Source organism: Hyla sarda, chromosome 9 (genome assembly GCF_029499605.1).
Source record: "Hyla sarda isolate aHylSar1 chromosome 9, aHylSar1.hap1, whole genome shotgun sequence".
Lineage (NCBI taxonomy): Eukaryota > Metazoa > Chordata > Amphibia > Anura > Hylidae > Hyla > Hyla sarda.
Window position 1 is genome coordinate 136,079,286 of NC_079197.1, and position 18,720 is coordinate 136,098,005.

The window sequence follows — 18,720 nt, forward strand, 5'->3', positions numbered from 1 at the left end:
CGCAGGTTGTAGACCACTGTCCTATACATTACATTGCACAGATCCCTCAACATACGATGGTTTCAACAAACGATGGTCCATTTGGAACGGATTACCATGGTATGTTGAGGGACCACTGTACAATGAACTTCTACTTCTTTGCCTCTGTAGCAGGGACCTAGCTATAGGGGGTGCAGAGGTAGCAGTCACACCAGTGCCTAAGGGGGCCCCAAAGCACATCTATCCCATAGATAAACCTTTATTATAATTGGCACATGGAGCCCCATTGCAGAGTTTGCATCAGTGCCCAGAAGCTGTGTTGTAAACAGGGGCAATGACTGTGAAGCGTAATCTTGGTAATCTTCCTTCACATTGATAATCCTACCTATAACAAGCTCTGGCAGCATTGAAACAAAGCTGCAGCACAGTAATAAAATAAAAATAAAGTACTTCTGATCAGCTGCTTAACATACACATAAATAAGTGCTTTACTGTATTTTTCTTGTCTTAGAAAACCCCTTTTAATCATTCATTTGGCTTTCCTCTTGCTGTTCATTTCTGAGGATTTTATCCAAATTATGTTTTTTTAGAGATAGTTAACCTTTTCATAGGCATTCAGTTCACTCAGATATAAATCAATATTTTGTTGTCTGTGATACACACGCTAATTTGCAGTTTTCACCTCGGGCGTCTTCAGCTAGCTTATGGCCACGCTGCAACAACCTGGCATAAAGCGAGGTAAGCAGGGGCAGTGGGGGACCTGGACCCAGGGTACAACCTCCAGGCACTAGCCGATGGTGATAATGGGTTGACGGCCCATACTCTTATGCACCATGCCCCTTTTGTCGCATGTGCTCCTGTCGCCCAACCTAGAAAATCAACTAACAAAGGAAAAAGAACCTAACTAGACAGACTTAACTAGAAAACAATAAAATAAAAGACCAGGTCTGGAGAGCTCCCAGACAAGTGTCTTGCCTTCTGCTGACACTAGCTAAAACTGATTACCTCACTTCCAGTGGGTGGGTATATCCTGCCAGGGAGGAGCCAACCTTTTTTTCCTGGTGTCAGCACTTCCTAGTGGCAAAGAATATACCCATGGTATCCTGTGTCCCCCAATGAAGGCTATGAGAAAGATTTTACTACTCCTTTTTTGTAGTCTGTGATACACACGCAAGATAGAAATGAGCTCCCGAAGCTGAGATCACTGGCACTTTATGGCAGCGTGGGTTTTCCTATATGCACACTAGGTCATACAGTGCACAATGTGGAAGAGTAATGTAAATTGATCTCTATGTACACAGCTTATATGTTAAAGTGAACTGTGTGCAAACAGATCAATGAGCACTGAGCGTTTATCCCACCAAGCCCTTTACCAACTAATCGCTTCATTAGTCTGCCCAGTGTTAGGCTGATAATCTGAATTAGGAAGCGTTCTGTATGTCGGATATCCTGGCCATGCTAACCAGTACGATCTTTGTTGCTTTAGACTGTGACATATTAAATGACACCTGCACTGTTAGTTTCCTCTGACATTAGTGTTTTTCCTCTTGCAGAGAGTGAGCCCTTCTGCAGAAATGGTAATGATTGACAGAATGTTTATCCAAGAGGAGAAAGTGGCCTTGTCCACGGACCGGCAATTGGCAAAGGAAAGACCAGGTATCTGCTGTTTAGATCACTCTATATTGTTAAGTGATTCTCTCAGGAAGTGTGGATCCTTCTTGGAGATCTAGCTGTTATAGGGAGTTTCCTAGGCAGTGGGTTAAACATTAACTTACAGCGTAGCTACCTATAGGTGGCGCTATATAAACAGTTTTCTTTCTTGTGGAGCAGAGAGAGTTTGTGTTGCTGAGTGATGTAATGTTGTTTTTGCTGCTGGAGTTACACTAGTGTTCCCCAGCCTATGACACTTCAGCTTTTGCAAAACTGCAGCTCCCATCATTCTTCTGTCAAGGAATGTCAGTAGTTTTGCACCTTTTGAGCCACAGGTTTGGGAATACTAAGTTGCAGATTTTTTTTCCATGTATGAGATTTCATATGATACATTTTTTTAATCCTCTCTTTTGCAGATGAATATGTATCCTGCTCTTCCTCACGGTCTCAAAACATTGTCCCCTCTGTGGCCTCTGTCTCTTCTTCCCCTTGTCCTGCCCCAACTCCAGAGATCCTGAAACCGGCTGCAGTACAAACCTCAACACCAATACACCCTACCAAATTAGTGATCAAGCACAGTGGAGGGGGATCCCCCTCCGTGACTTGGGCCAAAGCCTCACCCTCGCTTGATGCAGATGATGATGCACTCCCTTCCCGTAGCAGACCGCCAATCAAGACCTACGAGGCCCGTAGTCGCATCGGCCTGAAACTGAAGATCAAGCAAGAGGCTGGGTTAAGCAAAGTTATCCACAATACAGCTTTGGATCCCATTCATCAAAACCCTCCCCCGCCTCCGCAGCCGCCAGCTCCTCCGACAACTCCTGCCAGCACTGTTATCAAGACTATAGTTAACCCAACGCCAGCTACTACCACCACACCCACAGGACAGATGAATGGTACCCTAGATCACTCATCGCCTGTTGAAAAGAAACCTCTGGCAACATACTGTCGGCTGCCTCTGCGCAAAACATATCGAGAGAATGTGGATGCCTTTGTGATGGGTAAACCAGCAGACACCAGGTCAAAGGTAGAAACTCCAGTGCCGGTTGTGGCACAGTCTGTGAAGCAGGAGGATGGCTCGCGGAGTGTAATCACATCTCACAAAACACAAGGGGTCTCTGAGAAGGTGAAGAAAGAGGACAGCTCCAAGATGGTCTTCTTTAGCAGGGGGGACAACAAAGCTAACAAGAATGAGGATATGACCATGAGTGCGATGAGAGACGTCAAGGATGAAGATACAGGCTTCTATAGACGGGTGATCAAGACTGAGCCAACAGAGCATGAGAGTGACTTGAGCTGGGAGATGCCACTCCCCTCTGCCAAAAGGCTGAAGTCAGAGCAGTTTGATGTGGATAATGCCAGTTTTTCCAGTGACAGCCCACAGGATGACACTCTCAATGAGCACCTTCAGAGCGCCATTGACAGTATCCTCAATCTTCAGCAGCCCCAGAGCGGTGGAGGCTCCAACACCCTACTACGCTCCTCAGCGCAGCCCTCGTACCATCACTCCTCTTCCTCCTCTCCCTTTTCCTCACCAGTCCACCGCACAGACTCGTACCTCACCCCCAACCACAACGGAGGCCTGGGGGCCAGGACGTTAAACAGATAACAGGTGGAAGGAAACTGTTGAGCGAGCCGTCAGAAGTAATCAATTCATTGACTGGGGAGACAGATGTTCATGACATGGACATGACGAGATGCTGCAGTACCTGGAGACAGGGGTCGCACATATTTTTCGGATTAAGCCTCAATTCATTTTTCGGATTAAGCCTCAATTCTTTTTCCCAATCGCCCACACCATGTGGCGAATGGATCTATAGAGAGATTGTGCCTCTTCTCTGTTGGAAAGCATTGTATTGTAGTAACGTCTCAAAGCGAGGCGCCTTTTTCTCCCCAGCCGCTGCAGAAAAAAAAAACCTTTTAAAGGACACATAAACCGGTAATCTGTTGCCTTCAAAACTTTTATTTTTTTGTTGTTTTTCCCTAATACCTCCTTCCCATCTCTTTTCTCATCTCAACTTGAACTGTCAATAAAAATGAAAAAAAAAAGAAAAAAAAAAATTTAAACGAAACTTATGACCTTAATGAGGAGACTGAAGGGACAAGAGACGGGACTGGCTTCAAAACAAAGCGTATTAAAATTATTGTAATGATATTTCTTTAAGTTATTCAAGCATCAAGTCAGGGGATTTTTTTATGTTCTGTGTTGTATTTTTTTATTATTATTTTCCTATCTGGGAAAATAGCAAATGAATGCACAGTGCACACGGACAACTAAATATGGAATATTCACTTTGTTTTTTTTTGTTTTTTTCTTCTTGGGGTGCACCAACATTGGAGAGGGGGTGGTAATTGTGTTGATCGGGTAACCGCTCTTTTCAGTCAGGCTTGTACGTCTGCTTTGGATTGGGATATAAAAGTTCCTTTTGTATGTACAAAGTTGGTAAGGGAGGATCAAGTGTCAAGAGGCTGGTGGAAGATAGTAGCATAAATGGTGATTTATGAAATCTAAGTTATGGATTGGGCCTAGGAGCCTCATAGGGATGGAATGGATACCTGGCAATTGGGCATTGCCAATTGGTATTGAATACGGCATACTATCAGCATTCTCTTTAGACAGTGTTATCAGAATCTGCCCAAAATTTAGTTCTAGCACCAAAATTGTGCAGAATCCCCTCTCCCTGTGATACATATACAGGAAGTGGAAAATATTTAGCTGTATCGGCACATTGTACCAAAAAAGTTAACAAAATTAAATGATGGACCAATAGCAGGAAAATAAAATGTCAATGAAAGTAAAATAAGTGTTGTTCAACTTTAAGCTTTACGTGTAGGAGTGAAAGCAGCGGGGACTAAAGCGAGGTCGGAGTCACTTGCAGTAACATTAAGTAAGAACGGTGTACTCTTCCTACACTCGAGCAGAGCCCCCCACATCCAGACAGACGTACTCTTTGACACCTGCTCCCTTATATATCCTAGTTATCGCCAGTTTGGTATTTATTTTCTTTGGCAAAGTTTCCAAACTCATTAATGCCCATCCACCCCCTTCATTTTCACCCTCCCGATCCCCAACCAACATTACGGTCTGAGTATAGTACTATAAAAGAATTTCTACTGTATTTATAATGTAGAATGATTTTTTTAAAAGAATGATGTACATTTAGTACTTCTGTGTAAATTAAATTTGCTCCTCTTTTTAAAAACCTGTATATGATTTTTTTTTTTTTATTATTATTATTATTTGAAAAAAAACGTTCAAAAATACAGAGTTTCAAAAGTTGCTTGAAGGCGTCTGTGCCCGTGTTTCTCGTGTCACAGAATGGTGCGTTGGTAAAGTTTGTTTTATTGACAGCCTCTGCGGAGACATATAACGTTCTACAGCCGTTGACTTAAGAATGGTAATCTCCATCCTCTCTGGTCCCGATCCCGATGTCCAGAATTTCCCGTCGCCAGTGATGGCTTTTCTGTAAGTGCTGAGAAGGTTGTTCGTTTCACTGAAGCCTTGTCATCCGCAACCACTGCAAATAATAAGGTCATAGGTGTAAGTGCAATATATAGATACATGTAAGGTTTTATGGTGACATGATGGAAGATGGCTGTCAGGATTGTCTTTTATGTATTTACTCCATGCAACTGACAAAATATTACAAAATTACATATATTGTTGTCACCTAGTTTAGTTTCTACTATGGAAATGATTCCCTTTTACAGAGGGTGAAGCCACAGGGGACATTAAGTTACATTATGGCTGTGGCTGCTGCTCCACATCATTTTCCTGCTATTGCCTTGCCCTTTTTTTCAAACTGTGGCCCTCCAGCTGTTGCACAACTACAACTATCATCATGCCCGGACAGCCGTTGGCTGTCCGAGCATGCTGAGAGTTGTAGTTTTGCAACAGCTGGAGGGCCACAGCTTGAAGACCATTGCTCTACTAGAAGAGGAGAGCATTCTGTGTTACACAAGAAACAGACCTTTATATAACAGATCAGTCCTGTTATGTGTATGTGTTTATATTACACATAAGGGTAGGTTCACACTGCCAAATCTCTGCTCGCAGAATTCACCGGAGATTCCATCTTGCGGCCGCTGCCGAAAATACTTCAGAGTATTTTAACCCCTTAAGGACTCAGCCCATTTGGGCCTTAAGGACTCAGACAATTAAAGGGGTACTCCGGTGCTTACATATCTTTTCCCCTATCCAAAGGATAGGGGATAAGATGCCTGATCGTGGGGGTCCAGCCGCTGGGGACCCCTGTGATCTTGCATGCGGCACCCTGTTTGTAATCAGTCCCCGGATAAGATGTGTAAGCACCGGAGAACCCCTTTAAACTTTTACGTTTTCGTTTTTTCCTCCTCGCCTTCTAAAAATCATAACTTTTATATTTTCATCCACGGACTAGTATGAAGGCTTGTTTTTTGTGTGACCAGTTTTCCTTTGTAATGATATCACTCATTTTACCATAAAATGTATGGCGCAACCAAAAAAAATACTATTTGTGTGGGGAAATTGATAAGAAAACCACAATTTAGCAAATTTTGGAAAGTTTTGTTTTCATGCTGTACACTTTTCGGTAAAATAGACATGTTTTCTTTATTCTGTGGGTCAATACGATTAAAATGATACCCATGATTACATACTTTTCTATTATACCACCGCTTAAAAGAAATCGCAAACTTTTTAACCAAATTAGTGCATTTAAAATCCCTATATTTTGCTGACCTATAACATAAACATTTTTCCATATTTCCGCAGCGGTATGAGGGCTCATTTTTTGCGTCGTGATCTGTAATTTTTTTTGATACCACATTTGCATATATAAAACTTTTAATACATTTTTCATCAATTTTATTTGGAACAAAATGATATATATATATAGCAGCAATTTTTGATTTTTTTTACATTCACGCCATTCACCGTACGGCATAATTAACATTATATTTTAATAGTTCGGATGTTTACGCACGCGGTGATACCAAATATGTTTATTAAAAAAAAAAGTTTACACTTTTTAGGGGTAAAATGGGAAATAATGGACAATTTACATTTTTATTGGGGGATTTTTCTCTTTTTATTTTTTACTTTTTTTACTTTCATTTTTACACTTTAATAGTCCCCATAGGGGAATATTTATAGCAATTATTGGATTGCTAATACTGTTCAGTGCTATGCATAGGACATAGCACTGATCAGCGTTATTGGCTACCTTCTGCTCTGGTCTGCTCGATCTCAGACCAGAGCAGAAGACCTGTGGAAGTCAGCGGAGGCAGGTGAGGGGACCTCTGTCTGCTGTTCTGGATGATTGGATCTCCGCAGAAGCACTGCGGGCGATCTGATCATCCATTTTAGTGACCGCAGATGCTGTGATCTGTATTGATCACGGCAACTGAGGGGTTAAAGGGCGGACATCCGCATGATCACGGATGTCCGCCATTACCGGTGGGTCCCTGGCTGCTATCAGCAGCCAGGACCTGCCAAGCATGACCTGAGCATCGCTCCGATGCTCGCGGTCATGTATAGGACGTAAATGTATGTCCTAGTTTGTTAAGTACCACCGCACCAGGATGTACATTTACGTCCTGCCTTGTTAAGGGGTTTAATAATATTTTTAAGTACTTCCGCGCAAAGAACGAACATGTTCCTTCTTTGCGCGGAACAATTTCAGTGGTGGAATTGTTGGCCGCTGAATTTCCTCAGTGTGAAGAGGTCTTGCGGAAGATCCATTCACACCAATGTTAATGTTCACAGCGCGTATGTCCACTTGCGTAATTTCTCAAGAATTACGCAGTGTGAACATACTTTAAAACAGAGGACAATCATTGGCAAGGACAAAATCTATATCCAGTACCTCCAAGGCAGGAAAACCTTACAATAGACATACCTCCAAATTGATACTTTAAGCCCCACCCCTGCAGTGCACAAATTTATGTAAAAATGTCAAATTTGTGCCTTTTTGGTTCATAATCTTTTAAAACTTGTTGATAGCTATGCTATAGACTAGTGGTCTCCAATATGCAGTCATCTAGGTGTTGTAAAACTACAACTCCCACCATGCCCGGACAGCCTGGTTGCTGTCAGTCAATGCTGGGAGTTGTAGTATTGCGATATCTGGAAGGCCGCAATCTGGAGACCGCTGCTATAGGCAAAGATATTTTTTGGGCAGAACCAGTAATCTGACTGAACAGTCGTACCTGCGATTCCACAAGAGTGATGACGCCATCTTTGTCCTGGTCCATCTTCCGGCATGCATCTATAATACAGAGTCACATTCATCATTTACACGTTGGTTATATAAAATGAGTCGCTCACCAAACCAGTCTTCTATCAGCAGCTAACCCTTGTCACTAAATCCATAGGCCGAGTGTTGGCAGTATGTGGGTTAAAGGTAGCTGCACACCTAGCGGAACTTTCAATGTTGGTTCACCTATTCTTGCTGTATGGCCAAAAAGTGTATCTCGAAACCGTGGCACTTCATTATAAAGTGGTGGGGCTTATAATGTAACTGCTACATACCTTGGTCCCTCAAGTTACAATATATATTGGTTCCAGGATGACCATTGCATGTTGAAACTAGAGATGAGAGAACTTACAGTAAATTCGATTCGTCACAAACTTCTCAGATCGGCAGTTAATGACTTATCCTGCATAAATTAGTTCAGATTTCAGGTTCTCCCGTGGGCTGGAAAAGGTGGATACAGTCCTAGGAGACTATTTCCTAGGAATGTATCCACCTTTTCCAGCCCACCGGAGCACCTGAAAGCTGAACTCATTTATGCAGGATAAGTCATCAACTGCCGAGCCGAGAAGTTCGTGACGAATCGAATTTACTGTAAGTTCGCTCATCTCTAGTTGAAACCGTTGTATGTTGAGACCATAACTCTATGGAAACCTGGAAATTGGTTCTGATGCCACCAAAATGTCATCCAAAAATAGTGAAAAGTGAGGATTAAAGAAAAATAAGTAGATAACTAATATAGATAAAGCAAATCCTTACATATAAAAGTAATAAAGATCTGCTGGGAGCTGTAAATTACTGTCTATGTAGAGGAAGGAAGCTTCTTCATGGTCCTGTCCCAAAAAAAAGTAAAATGGAGTCGCCCTTACCTGGTGTCCAAAGGAGCAGCTAACCCTGGTACAGGTAAAGAGTACAGAACATGTAATACCTCCCTGTACTGTAGGGGGCGCTACCAGACACCAGTCAGTACATACACTTCAGTAATACAGGTAAAGAGTACAGAACATGTAATACCTCCCTGTACTGTAGGGGGCGCTACCAGACACCAGTCAGTACATACACTTCAGTAATACAGGTAAAGAGTACAGAACATGTAATACCTCCCTTTACTGTAGGGGGCGCTACCAGACACCAGTCAGTGCATATGCTTCAGTAATACAGGTGTTTTACCAGTGAATGTCCATTCTGATTGGTCGGTTCTTTCAGCCATTGACAAGTTTCACAGATCTGGACTGTCCATAGTATTGTATGTTGATTCTGGTTTCAAGTTACAATGGCCCAGAAAAGACCATTGTATGTTGAAACTATTGTATGTTGAGGGATCACTGCATATGGATGACTGTCTTCTGGGTCAGTGCTTTAAATTAGACAATATTACATCATAAATGATTGCCCCTGGGGCAATTCTTACGCATTTTGTGTACTGTTTAACCCCTTAAGGACGCAGGACGTAAATGTACGTCCTGGTGAGGTGGTACTTAACGCACCAGGACGTACATTTACGTCCTAAGCATAACCGCGGGCATTGGAGCGATGCCCGTGTCATGCGCGGCTGATCCCGGCTGCTGATCGCAGCCAGGGACCCGCCGGCAATGGCCGACGCCCGCGATCTCGCGGGCGTCCGCCATTAACCCCTCAGGTGCCGGGATCAATACAGATCCCGGCATCTGCGGCAGTTCGCGATTAAAATGAACGATCGGATCGCCCGCAGTGCTGCTGCGGGGATCCGATCATTCATAACGCCGCACGGAGGTCCCCTCTCCTTCCTCCGTGCGGCTCCCGGCGTCTCCTGCTCTGGTCTGAGATCGAGCAGACCAGAGCAGAAGATGACCGATAACACTGATCTGTTCTATGTCCTATACATAGAACAGATCAGTATTAGCAATCATGGTATTGCTATGAATAGTCCCCTATGGGGACTATTCAAGTGTAAAAAAAAATGTAAAAGTAAAAAAAAAGTGAAAAATCCCCTCCCCCAATAAAAAAGTAAAACGTCCGTTTTTTCCTATTTTACCCCCAAAAAGCGTAAAAAACATTTTTTATAGACATATTTGGTATCGCCGCGTGCGTAAATGTCCGAACTATTAAAATAAAATGTTAATGATCCCGTACGGTGAACGAAAAAAAATTAAAAAAGTCCAAAATTCCTACTTTTTTAATACATTTTATTAAAAAAAAAATTATAAAAAATGTATTAAGTTTTTTATATGCAAATGTGGTATCAAAAAAAAGTACAGATCATGGCGCAAAAAATGAGCCCCCATACCGCCGCTTATACGGAAAAATAAAAAAGTTATAGGTCATCAAAATAAAGGGATTATAAACGTACTAATTTGGTTAAAAAGTTTGTGATTTTTTTTAAGCGCAACAATAATATAAAAGTATATAATAATGGGTATCATTTTAATCGTATTGACCCTCAGAATAAAGAACACACGTCAGTTTTACCATAAATTGTACGGCGTGAAAACAAAACCTTCCAAAATTAGCAAAATTGCGTTTTTCGTTTTAATTTCCCCACAAAAATAGTGTTTTTTTGGTTGCGCCATACATTTTATGATATAATGAGTGATGTCATTACAAAGGACAACTGGTCGCGCAAAAAACAAGCCCTCATACTAGTCTGTGGATGAAAATATAAAAGAGTTATGATTTTTAGAAGGCGAGGAGGAAAAAATGAAAACGTAAAAATTAAATTGTCTGAGTCCTTAAGGCCAAAATGGGCTGAGTCCTTAAGGGGTTAAGAAATAGAGATGCATGGAGTAAATGGATGTCACAAAGGTGGGTCCTCTGCTTAGACCTTGCTTATGAAGAGTAGCTCTTGGGCTAGAGGACTTCAGCAGTCTGTTTCCCAACCAGTGTGCCTCCAGCTGTTGCAAAACTACATCTCCCAGCATGCCCGGACAGCCTTTGGCTGTCCGGGCATCATGGGAGATGTAGTTTTGCAACAGCTAGAGGTACACTGGTTGGGAAACACTGGTCTATGTATTAGGCTTGGTTCTAACCACATTTTTGCAATACAGAACCGTATTGAAAACCATAGCCTAGCATGTTTTTTGGTCCGGGTGAAAAACCGTATTGAAACGTTTTTTTTAATTTTTAACATGGGAGTCAATGAGGACCGTATGTGCGTACGGTTCCATCCGGTTTTCACCATCAGGTTTTTGACTTTGCACAGTTGTTTTCTTGGAATTTCAATCAAACAAGTGAAACTTTATTCATAATGGAGTGAAAAGTGAAAAACGTATGTTTTTTTTTTTTCTGTTTGTTTTTTTGTTTTTTTATATGAACGGATGCAACCGGACATTTTTTTAAACCGTAATGGGTTAAAATTTGTACACATTTTGATACAGTTTAGTCAGGTTTTGAGGAATCCGTTTTTCATCAAAAACCTGATACGGAAACTGTATTGCAAAAACATGGTGTGAACGCAGCCTAACATGGAAATGTCTGACCAGAAGCAGGTTCCCTTGTGTGAGGCTGCATTAACACCTCGTTTTCATTGTATGCTTGCCGGACCCGGCTGGGGGAGGGGAAAATCGGGCGCTCCCGTACCCTAGCCGGACCGGCGCTGAACTGCATTTACTTTAATGAGCCGACCGTAGTCAAACGGTGACTCCGGTCGGCTCATTTTTGTCCCGTAGGTTTTAGGTCCGGTCACAAATCCGGATACGGGGCAGAAGGGAACCGACCGGAGTCACTGTTTGACTCCGGTCGGCTCATTAAAAGTAAATGGAGTTTAGCACCGATCCGGCTACGGTACGGGAGTGCCCGGTTTTCCCCTCCCCCAGCCGGGTCCGGCAACCGTACGCTGAAAACGAGATGTGAATGCAGACTTACAAAGGCTTGTCACGTGATTTCTACTTAATAAATTAACCCCTTTAATACCAATGGAAACAGATTACTAATATATTCTTCTGGCTTCTCGCTTACCAAAAACACCCACAAGATGTGCTAGACAGGATAGGAAGCTGTCAAAATCCACCCGTCTCAGATCATCTCCATATTGTATGCACAGCTGCTCCACAAGTTTGTTATTCAGCTGAAAACCTGCAGGACGAGATAAAATGTTATTCCCCCGTATTGATGTAATACTGCGGACTTCTGGCGTCAGCGTCATGACGTGTATTATCTGTACGCTGATCGATCTAACCTTGGGGTATCTATGTGACTTGCTATAGCATGAGAACTGACTTGTCTAGTGGCAGGTGGTACGTGTGTACGTTGTATTGTACACTTCAATAATTTGAAACAGATTTTACAATTGTTGCTGGTAAGGGTGCGTTCACACTGACGTTTTTTGTTTTTTTTTCATCCACGTTTCGGTTCCGTTCTTGCAGGCTGTAAACGGATTAAAAACAGTTTTTAAAAAATCCCATTCATGTCAATGGGATTTTTTTTTATACCCGTCTGCACTTATTTCCTTTTTTTTTTTTTTTTTTTTTTTGACGGCAGAAAAAATTTAGTATTTTTTTTTCTTCCGTCAAAAGAACTGATACAGTAAATTTTACCTTGAAGTCTATGGAAAATGGATGAGCCCTTTAATGTCATCCGTTTGCAGTCATTTTTTTTTTTTTTTTTTAAATCAGTTTTTACTTCTGAGCACGCTCAGCCTATCCCCGGCCGAGGCAGAACATCGCGGCTGCCGGCGTTAGGCTGAGCGCCATGTGACGCTTCGTTACACCCAGAAGTATGAAGGAGATGGACCGGAGGACCGATTAGCTGTAGTGACGCTCTGCGGGAACCCAGGAAGGTGAGTGATGGTTCATTTTCATTTATTTTGCAGCCCGGGCAGGACGGAGCAGGAGTACTCTGCACTAGAGTACTCCTTTAACTGATACAAACGGATAACATCCGTTTGCTTCCGTTAAAGTCCGTTTTTTTTTTATGGGAGAAGAACGAGACTGGTCTTGACGGCCGTGTGAACGCAGCCTAAGAGAACCCTATAGACTAGGGCAGTGCTAATGTAGGTTTCATGCACACAGCTGTATTACCGCTCTGTATGGAGCCCTAATAATGCGCCAGTAGCAGTGTGCGGGTCTTGTACGTTACCTATACACCTTATGTAACTCCCGTTAAAGTTAATAGAAGTTACCCAAATGGTTAGAACTATTAGTTTTCTGCTTCCTAACCACCTCCTGCAGCCCTGAGTAGGCTGGAGGGAGCAGGGGAGCGCAGATATGGAGAGGGGAATACTCCTTGGGGTTAGGGCAGTGTTTCCCAACCAGTGTGCCTCCAGGTGTTGCAAAACTACAACTCCCAGCATGCCCGGACAGCCTTTGGCTGTCCGGGCTTGCTGGGAGTTGTAGTTTTGCAACGGCTGGAGGCACCCTGGTTGGGAAACACTGCCCTAACCCCAAGCCTTTGGCTGTCTGGGCATGCTGGGAGTTGTAGTTTTGCAACGTCTGGAGGCACACTGGTTGGGAAACACTGGGTAAGGGTCAATACACATCCACAGCAGGTTTCCCACAGCTAAAAATGCAGCCGGAAAATGTGCAAGCGGATTATGTTCCATTGACCTCAGTGGGTAGCAACATAATCCGCTTGAGGAAAAATATGCACGTGGAATTTCGGCTGCGGGAAACCCTCTGCGGGTGCGCTACCTGTGACCCTACCCTAAAGCATAGTCTTCGGCACAAATCTCTATGTAACCTCTTTACATTATATGTTGGTAAGTGGACAGAGAGTTACAAAAATCTGCGTCTGACATGCTGGTCTTAAAGGGGTACTCCGCTGGGAAAACTATTATTATTATTTTTTTTTTTTAATTAACTGATGCCAGAAAGTAAAACCGATTTGTAAATTACTTGTATTTAAAAAAAAAATGTAATCCTTTCAGTACTTTTTAGCTGCTGTATGCTCCACAGGAAGTTCTTTTCTTTTTGAATTTTCTTTGTCTGACCACAGTGCTCTCTGCCGACACCTCTGTCCATGTCAGGAACTGTCCAGAGCAGGATCAGTTTGCAATGGGGATTTGCTTCTGCTCTGGACAGTTCCTGTCGAGGACAGATGTGTCAGACAGAAAAGAAATCCAAAAAGAAAAGAACTTCCTGTGGAGCATACAGCAGCTGATAAGTACGGAAAGGATAAAGATTTTTTCAATAGAAGTCATTTACAAATCTGTTTTAATTTTCTGTCACCAGTTGATTAAAAAAAGTTTTCCAGTGGAGTGCCCCTTTAAGTAATCCCCTCCCACCCCTGCCTCCTTTATTTTTACAAGCATGTTGGATTTATATAGAGGTGCATGGTTTTTCATAAATCCTGGCACATATGAGGCTGCCTATGTGGCCTTACTGAAATGTACACCAGTGTGTCCGTGCCTGCTTCAATCTCCGTCCAAGTGGCGCAAAGTGTCAAAAAGTCACAATTTTTGCACAATTGCAATTAGTCGTAACCCATGCCAGGAGCAGCAAATGATAATTGTACCCAATAAGTTTACTTACCGCCAGCTTCCAGTGCCAGGCGCAGCTCCTGTACATCCATCGTTCCGGATCTGTCACAGTCATACTTTGTAAATAGACTCTGCAACAGAAAAGTAAACTTTGGAGTTTATACCATTTATAAAGCTCCATATACCACAGATCCTCCTATACTGTGTGTGTGTGTGTGTGTATACAGTAGTCCCTCAAGTTACAATATTAATTGGTTCTGGGATGACCATTGTGTGTTGAAACCATTGTATGTTGAGACCAGAACTCTATGGAAACCTGGTAATTGGTTCTGAAGCCACCAAAATGTCATCCAAAAATAGGAAAAAGTGAAAATTAAAGAAAAATAAGTAGATAACTAATATAGATAAAGCAAATCCTTATATATAAAAGTAATAAAGATCTGCTGGGAGCTGTAATCACTGTCTATGTCAGTGTTTCCAAAGCAGGAAGCCTCCAGCTGTTGCAAAACTACAACTCCCAGCATGCCCGGACAGCCTTTGGCTGTCCGGGCATGCTGGGAGTTGTAGTTTTGCAACAGCTGGGGCCACCCTGCTTGGGATAACACTGGTCTATGTAGAGGACAGGAGCTTCTTCGGGGTACACACAATGTCCTAAAAAAGTAATGGAGTCGCCCTCACCTGGTGTCCAAAGGAGCAGCTAACCCTGGCACAGGTAAAGAGTACAAAACATGTAATACCTCCCTGTACTGTAGGGGGCGCTACCAGACACCAGTCAGTGCATACACTTCAGTAATACAGGGGTTTTACCAGTGATTGTCCATTCTGATTGGTCGGTTCTTCCAGCCATTGACACGTTTCACAGATCTGGACTGTCCGTAGCATTGTATGTTGAGTCTGGTTTCAACTTACGATGGTCCAGAAAAGATCATTGTATGTTGAAACTATTGTATGTTGAGGCCATTGTAAGTTGAGGGATCACTGTGTATGTATATATATGTATATATATATATATATATATATATATATATATATTTATATATATATATATATATATATATATATATATATATATATATATATATATGCTGATATGTATTATTTCCCACTTATTTTTGTATATACCTCCCATTCTTTGATTTTGCTCCAGAGATATCGAAATTCTTCCAATTGCAGCTTTCCGGTCCCGCTGCGCTGTGTTTCTTGTGTTAAGGAAACACACACAGATTTAGTTTTTTAATACTGCCCCCTGGTGGCTTTATATCAAACTACATCCTGCTTCATAAGCTTCTATGAATGCTGTGAAAATATGGGCTCGTTCACATTGTCATTGTGCTCCGGTAAAGGGATCTCTGTTGGTCAGTCTGTCAGAAGGACGGGAATTAAGCGGAGAAGAAATTGTGCATGTCTTATTTTGTTTATTTTTTCCCCCCTCTGCTTATCTCCGATGAAATACAAGATGCCTACAGAGGATATTTAAGTCAGTGGGATCTGTTGGGACTCAACAGTGACTGTTGTGCTCCGAGCTGTTCTTGGTCTGTTCAGAACACAAACAATAAACCGACCCATAACGGGTCAGACCATAGCGGCAGTGTGAACTTAGCCTTATACAAAACCTCCAGGGTGGCACTAAATGCCTATTAATGTTATAGCTAAAGATTACAGTAATAAGGTAAGGATACATCTGCAATTTTCACCAGCTGGATGCATGTTTCCATGGAAAACCCTTCAGTCTTCAGATGGGCATCTAGGGGTGAGGGAGACAACATGGGAGACGTGTGAATTAAGTAGAATTAGGACTACAGCTCTGGAGTAAATTTAAGCTGTAATGTATGTACACATTGAAAAGGGAGCAGAACCTTGAAAGAAAAGCTTTTCACTCTCCTGACATGATGTGTTCGTAAATACATGTGCGCCTCAGAAAATAAAGTTTGGTTCTCTAACTTGACTTAAAGGGGTATTGTGGCCATAGACATCTTATCCCTTATCCAAAGGATAGGGGAAAAGATATTGGATCATAGGGGGTCTGCCGCTGGGACACCATGCGATCTCCGTGCAGCACCCGCATTCTATGCCGGGCTGCTGCTCCAGCCTCGGAGACCTCTCTGTTATCCTTTGTATAGGGGATAAGATGTCTATGGCCAGAATACCCCTTTTAACTCGTGTTTTTCTCATTTTATGAAACACATTAAAGGAGTACTCCGCCCCTTGACATCTTATCCCCTATCCAAAGGATAGAGGATAAGATGTCTGATTGCGGGGGGCCCGCTGCTGGGGACCCCCTGATCTCGGCTGTGGCACCGCGCTGTCATCACTGCACAGAGCAATCTCGCTCTGTGCATAATGACGGGCGATACAGGGGCCGAAGCATCGTGATGTCACGGCTCCGCCCCCTCAATACAAGTCTATTGGAGGGGGTGTGGTGGCCGCTGTATCGCCTGTCATTACACACAGCGAGTTTGCTCTGTGCAATGATGACAGTGGGTGCTGCAGCCGAGATCACGGGGGCCCCCCGCAATCAGACATCTTATCCCCTATCCTTTGGATAGGGGATAAGATGTCTAGGGAACATGCCACTTTCATGAGTCATGGGGGCGGTCCCCAGTGGATTCTCCCCGTTACCCTACCAATTGGGTGTGGAGAAATTGTTCAGGACTGGCTCGATCACTCATGGTTCTGGTGGAATGAAAGGGATGACCCAGGTCCTTTTTAAAAGGGAACCCTGGTACATAACATCTTATTCCCTATCTACAGGATAGGGTATAAGTGTCTTATCCCGGGAGGAAGTCCAAAAGCTGGGACCATTGCGATATGTTACGTATCAGAGTTCCCCTTTAAAAGAACTGCATAAAGTGAGAAAAACATGGTTCCACTCTTCTTCATGGGCCTATATCCAAGCAGAGCGCCTCAAGCTGTTGCATAACTACAACTCCCAACATGCCCGGACAGCCTTAGGCTGTCCGGGCATGGTGGGAGTTGTAGTTTTGCAACAGCTGGAGGAACTCTCGTTGGGAAACACTACCTTGGGCTGTGTGTGGTATTTCAGTTCAGCCTAATTCAAGTGAATAGACCTGAACTACTATACTTGACCATATTGGTATAAGAGTTTTTTTTTTTTGTTTATAGCCTAAAGTAAAAATGTTATTTCTATTTATTTTATTTATTTACTTATATTTATTTTCAGTCCCAATTTTTGCTTTAAAATACAAATAAATTGGGCCTGGTCCAATTGAACCTTCCCCCAATACTTCACGTCCTCTCTTACGTTTGGAGGTAGTCTGCACCAGGATGCTCTGTAACTCCTCCGGGCTCATTTCCTGGTCCTGTCCGGACAGTCGTATGAAATGTTTTCTTAAATCTTCCATGCTCATCCGAAGTTCACCCTCCTGCAAGGAAGAACACGCCAGGGCACGTGAAGCAATGTCTAGAGATGAGGGAACTTACAGTAAATTCGATTCGTCACAAACTTCTCGGCTCAGCAGTTGATGAATTTTCCTGCATAAATTAGTTCAGCTTTCCGGTGCTCCGGTGGGCTGGAAAAGGTGGATACAGTCCTAGGAAAGAGTCTCCTAGGACTGTATCCACCTTTTCCAGCCCACGGGAGCACCGGAAAGCTGAACTAATTTATGCAGGAAAAGTCATCAACTGCTGAGCCGAGAAGTTCGTGACAAATCGAATTTACTGTAAGTTCGCTCATCTCTAGCGATGTCAGTCAGTGTCTGCTGTACTAATCCATTCCTCGCCTATAGCAACCAGATCGCTTCTTTTATTTTTAAAAAGGAAAATGAAAGCCATCTGGTTGCTATGGGCAACTGGTCAACTTTTCCTTTTCACTGGTTTTAATAAAACTCCCCCATAGTCCAAAAGAGAACTGCAGCACTACAGGGGGAAAGTGTGAGGGTACATTAAAGGGGTTATCCAGGAAAAACAGAGCTAATTTCCTTTAAAAAAAAAAATGCTCCCTGTCTGTCTCCAGGTTGGGTGTGGTATTACAACTTGACTCCATTCACTTTAATGGAACTGAGCTGCAGAACCACACCCAACCTGGAGACAGACAGGGAGCTGTTTTTGAAAGAAATTAGTCTTTCTTTTCCTGGATAACCCCTTTAAAGGGTTATTCCAGGAAAAAACTTTATATTTACATATATCTCAATTGGCTCCAGAAAGTTAAACAGACTTGTAAATTACTTCTATTAAAAAATCTTAATCCTTTCAATAATTATCAGCTGCTGAAGTTGAGTTCTTGTTTTCTGTCTGACAACAGTGCTCTCTGCTGACATCTCTGCTTGTCTCGGGAATTGCACAGAGTAGAAGAGGTTTGCTATGGGGATTTGCTTCTAAATTGGGCGGTTCCCGAGACAGGTGTCATCAGAGAGCACTTAGACAGAAAAGAACAACTCAACTTCATCAGCTCATAAGTACTAAAAGGATTAAGATTTTTTAATAGAAGTCATTTACAAATCTGTTTAA

General features: G+C 42.7%; 2 protein-coding genes across 18 annotated transcripts in view; one reads left to right on the forward strand and one right to left on the reverse strand.

Annotated features, from left to right (window-relative positions):
* Positions 1-3,637, forward strand: part of BICRA (BRD4 interacting chromatin remodeling complex associated protein) — a 122,962-nt gene extending 119,325 nt beyond the window's left edge. For all 11 annotated transcript variants that reach the window (XM_056539928.1, XM_056539933.1, XM_056539931.1 and 8 more), the window contains 2 exons: positions 1,533-1,635; positions 2,046-3,637. In XM_056539928.1, the coding sequence (XP_056395903.1) occupies positions 1,533-1,635; positions 2,046-3,238 (1,296 nt within the window). In that variant the 3' untranslated portion in view covers positions 3,239-3,637. The remainder of the gene's footprint in view (positions 1-1,532; positions 1,636-2,045) is intronic.
* A 145-nt stretch (positions 3,638-3,782) lies between these two features.
* The window catches only part of LOC130291309 (calpain-1 catalytic subunit-like), a 48,764-nt gene continuing 33,826 nt past the window's right edge, over positions 3,783-18,720 (reverse strand). For all 7 annotated transcript variants that reach the window (XM_056539946.1, XM_056539944.1, XM_056539947.1 and 4 more), the window contains exons 13-19: positions 17,516-17,636; positions 15,933-15,997; positions 15,376-15,444; positions 14,306-14,384; positions 11,796-11,912; positions 7,819-7,877; positions 3,783-5,147 (exon numbers count right to left, since the gene is read on the reverse strand). In XM_056539946.1, the coding sequence (XP_056395921.1) occupies positions 5,121-5,147; positions 7,819-7,877; positions 11,796-11,912; positions 14,306-14,384; positions 15,376-15,444; positions 15,933-15,997; positions 17,516-17,636 (537 nt within the window). In that variant the 3' untranslated portion in view covers positions 3,783-5,120. The remainder of the gene's footprint in view (positions 5,148-7,818; positions 7,878-11,795; positions 11,913-14,305; positions 14,385-15,375; positions 15,445-15,932; positions 15,998-17,515; positions 17,637-18,720) is intronic.